Source organism: Monopterus albus, unplaced genomic scaffold (assembly GCF_001952655.1).
Source record: "Monopterus albus unplaced genomic scaffold, M_albus_1.0 scaffold51.1, whole genome shotgun sequence".
NCBI classification, from domain to species: Eukaryota; Metazoa; Chordata; class Actinopteri; order Synbranchiformes; family Synbranchidae; genus Monopterus; species Monopterus albus.
This window is the reverse complement of record NW_018127931.1, coordinates 4,208,696-4,213,291: the sequence shown is the minus strand read 5'-3', so window position 1 is coordinate 4,213,291 and position 4,596 is coordinate 4,208,696. Positions and strand designations below refer to the sequence as shown.

Here is a 4,596-nt window from a genome sequence, read left to right as displayed (position 1 = left end):
GAGCACATCAGAGGGACAGCTCAGGTCGGCTGTTTTGGAGACAAGGTCAGAGAGGTCAGATTGAGATGGTTTGGACATGTGCAGAGGAGGGATAGTGGTTATATTGGTAGAAGGATGTTGGAGATGGAGCTGCCAGGCAAGAGGTCACGAGGAAGGCCAAAGAGGAGATATATGGATGTGCTAAAAGAGGACATGAACTTAATTGCACCGTGATTTGAACCTCCAGACCTCCATTTGGGAGACGATCGTTCTACCCACTGGACCACAGTCACCCCTTATGAACGTTTACCCAAAAAAAGATTAACTCTAATATTTTTTCCCCCCCATATTCAACTTTTTACTCCTCTTTTCTCCAGGCATGGCTTGGTGAGAAGTTTGATGCTCCGTTGCTGAGCCCTCGTAGCCCATTAGCACAGCGGCACGGCCCTGGCCTTGCCAACGTCTTTCATTATGACCAGTGGCTAGCAGTGCGACATGAGGCCACCCTGGTGCCCATGCAGGAGGATCTGGCCATTTGGCTCACTGGCATGCTGGGTAAGTTTTGACATCTTTTGTGGAGAGCACTGGTTAGTTATAATTACTCTCTACAAGTGCATTATACTTGACTGTTGTGTGGTGATAAAGCAGTGGATTGAAGCACTAAGAATGGACATGTACAGCTGAGTAAATGTGTCCAAAGCAGTGCATATGTGAATCATGACTTGATAGTTGTATGCTAACAGTTTCTCCCTCCAGGCTAGGAAAATACCAAAGCACAATTGACCTAGGTCTCCCATGTAATTGGATTAGTGCTACTGCATCACAGCAAGAAGGTCCTGGGTTCGAGCCCCGGCTGAACCGGTGCCTTTCTGTGTGGAGTTTGCATGCTCTTCCTCTACCTGTATGGGTTCTCTCCGGGTACTCCAGCTTCCTCCCACAGTCCCATTACATGCAGTCACATGCAGCTTGATTGGTGACTCTAAATTTCATCAAAGTTCATCACTTCATCTGTCCCTGCTATTATACTATCTATATGATGCTATTATACCAATATCTATTGTCCTTTATTATACAATAGAGCAGTGAGGAAATTGAAGCTGACTACAAACTGAAACAATTTTTCACTGCTAAAATGTTTTTTGGAAGCAGACTCCTTAAAAAAAAAAAAGAGTGTGGGCAGGAACTAAGAACTCAATGGTGAATGAAGACTGCGACATGTGGTTGAAGACTCTTAGATTCTCCTTACCATAAATAATGTCCACACAGTCTAACAAAGCCAATAGATGCAGTGAATTATGCGGTTTTCCTGAAAATCAGCGTTATATTTGAAGTACATATGGCATGTATGGAGAGAAAGCCAATAGATGCAGTGAATTATGCGGTTTTCCAGAAAATCAGCTTTATATTTGAAGTAGATATGGCATGTATGGAGAGTGTTTGTGTAAAAAGTATTTAACCCTCATTAATAATATCAGTTGTAAAACCAAACAGTTTTCTGCTAAAGTCAATTACTTTACATTTGTCTCTGTAGTGTCTGATTATATTGTTATGCTGTTGACCCACAGTTGCACCTCCCAGTTAAGGTTCAAGGATTTTATTGTCAATTCACCATATGTGCAGGACATACAAAAAAATCGAAATACCGTTTCTCTCTCACCTAGTATTGGGTGCCATAACATTTTGGAACTAAAATAGAATAAGAACTGGATTGATGTAATTAAACTTTGTGGCAGTTTTTTTTTTGCTTGGTGTAATGGTCATTGTAGATTTTCTTTGTAATGTGAATGAAGTCAGACTCATGGACCTTTGTTGAGCTTCCTAGGACAGTAATTTATAACAAAGGGTTGTGGGAGTGCCATAAGTTTTTGAGGAGTTTGTAGGGGAATCTTATCAAGTTTAATCTTTTTGAAAAGCAAATGGTTTTCAATGTGCAGTCTTTTTGTAGAGTTCTCAAACAAAATACACAGAAGAAAAACAGCTTGTAGATACCTGGACTGAAGAAGAGTTTTGTTTTAAATCTGGGCTCCAGATACAGTTCAGTTCATTCCAGTGAACTGTCTTTATTCTGTACTAGAGATGTGGTTTTGACCTTCAAAACCCATTCATATGGAGTGCTACTGTGCATGTTATTCAGTCCTTTTACTTTATTTTTTAGGAGAGGAGGTGAGAGCTGAGTTTTTCATGGAGGAGCTGAATAATGGTGTGAAGCTCTGCCAGCTTATCGGTGTACTGCAGACCAAGATCGCCCAGAGCTACCCCTCTGCAGTCACCAAGGTGAGTCATATGGCAAAGATGAAAATAGCCAGACACTCACCGAAAGGGCACTATTTTCTCTCTCTCTCTGTGTGTGTGTGTGTGTGTGTGTGTGTGTGTGTGAGAAAGACTGGATGGGGTATTAAACAGAACATGAAACAGTACATTGATTGCAGAGACTGACAGAGATTTGTTATTCATTCGAGTGCCATAAATGCACAAAAAGGATGAGGTGATGTGTGACATTAAAGGTCTGATCAGAGCACTAGATGCTAGCAGCTAATTAAGCAATTGAGGCTAACAGGGTTGTTTTCTTCTTGGGAATTTGAACATTTCCACATTTTCAGCTCCTTGTGGATATCTGTATAGACTCATTCTGGTTTGTTTTTAACCCTGTGTATGAGCACACATCTCATGAGGACTTTACTCAGAAATCCAACTATACCTTCTGTACCAGAATAAATGTACATTACTGCAAAATATTTACTGTTTTACTTGTGGAGTTAATTTTCTTAAAATCCCCATACTTTATACTGAATGTACACACAGTGACTGAGGTTTGTTAGCAGTTATTTTTTCTGACAGCTCTTCCCCACAAGAAAGGTTGCATGTAAGCAGGATGCCTCCCCGGGTTCCTTCTTTGCCCGGGACAACACAGCCAACTTCCTGGCCTGGTGTCGACACATTGGTGTAGAGGAGACCTATCTGTTTGAGTCGGAGGGCCTTGGTAAGACCTGCAACAAAAAAATCTTTATTTACTGGAAAAAATGCCACATTTGCCTTTTCTTTCTTTCTTTCATGTTGACTGTTTCTTCTTTAGAATTGCTAGTTCATATACAGTGGCCTTAAGTACAAAGACAGCTCAAGCTGTCTGAAATGTAAACTGTCTGAGTGAATTTGACCTGAGTTCTTACAAACAAAAACATTGTTTGGCTGATATGACCTGACAACCCTTTACTGGTTACAGTATGTCATAAATTACTGGTGTAATGCAAGAACCAACAGTGGCCATCAAAAGTCGATCACCCCTCTGGTGGTTGGTTGCCGTAAATCCTGCTTCTTCCATGTTAGTGGATGGGACATGAGCTACAATTAAAAACTCAAAGCACAAATCAAAAAAAAAATTACCAGTAGTCACTTCTGTGGTTTTTAGTAGACATTATCATGCCAATTTGTGTATAGGTTGGTTGGTTTTTAATAAATTATTTGATGATATAAAAAGGGGTGTATTTTGGTTGATTTGACAGCTTTGGCAGTTCAATGCTGTCAGTCCACTTCTGGGTGCTACTGTGCAGAACTGGTTGCAAAAAAATCCCGGGCCCTGCCATATTCATAATATTTTGGTTTCATTTTTGCATAGTGGAGGGAATTGGTGACACCATGTCCATCATATACATGGTGAGTGAAAAGTAACTAGGTATTAAAAATTGGCTACAGTACTTATAGTATCACTGGAGTCATGATGAAAACAGTCTCTAAATAGACGAGAGTAAATAGGATTTCATATGAAATCAAGACTAAATAGGATTTCATATGAAATCAATAGTAAATAGGATTTTCTATGAAATCCTATTTGATTTCATATGAAATTCAAATGAATCAAATCCAGTCATTCAAATATCAGATTCATATGAAATGAAATCTTACTTCATATGAAATCTATTTAGACTGTTTTCATCATGACTCCAGTGATGCTACAAGTTCTATAGCCAAATTTTAATGCCTAGTTACTTTTCACCCACCCTGTATACAGTGAATAAGCAGAACAAAGCGGAGATTTTTAACAAACAAGGAATGTATACTCTGCACACTGAACACATAATTTGTGCTTCTAAGTTTAAATAAAACACTGATTGTTGCCCACAATGTTTGGCTTCATACTGAAGAGGTTATTGTGATGAAACTGACTCGACCTGGACTGTAAGCTCCTAGGCACTTGGCAGAGCTAAACGGCTTAAAAATTTTTTTTAAGCTTTTTGTCTTGATGATTTAATAGGATCTATTGAGGAGCACAATCACCCTGAGCACTCTGTATAGGGGTCATGTCACTACAAGTAATGAGGTGATCCCCCATTGTTAGTGATTTAATAGTGGGAACAGAATATTTTCTCTTTGAACATTTTTGCTACATTAAGGTGTGTGCCTTTTTAAAGTTGTGCTCTCCAACCTCAAACCCCTGATGTCTTCTGCAGGGATCACATGCCCCCACAGCCCCTTAGGGAGTAATTACCTTTATCCTGTGGGTTCATAATGTCACATTTTTGAATGTTACATATGACTTTTCTCACACCTCAACCCTCCTGTTCTGTACACTGTTCTCACTGAAGAGAGCACAAGTGGCAGGTGTTTCTTCCGCTCATTTTC

The 4,596-nt window shown here is 39.8% G+C and overlaps 1 protein-coding gene across 2 annotated transcripts in view; it reads left to right on the top strand.

The window, feature by feature from the left end:
* The window catches only part of gas2l3 (growth arrest-specific 2 like 3), a 26,505-nt gene that overhangs the window by 17,926 nt on the left and 3,983 nt on the right, over positions 1–4,596 (top strand). For both annotated transcript variants that reach the window (XM_020601425.1, XM_020601426.1), the window contains exons 3-5: positions 357–534; positions 2,135–2,253; positions 2,818–2,959. In XM_020601425.1, coding sequence (XP_020457081.1) covers positions 357–534; positions 2,135–2,253; positions 2,818–2,959 — 439 coding nt within the window. The remainder of the gene's footprint in view (positions 1–356; positions 535–2,134; positions 2,254–2,817; positions 2,960–4,596) is intronic.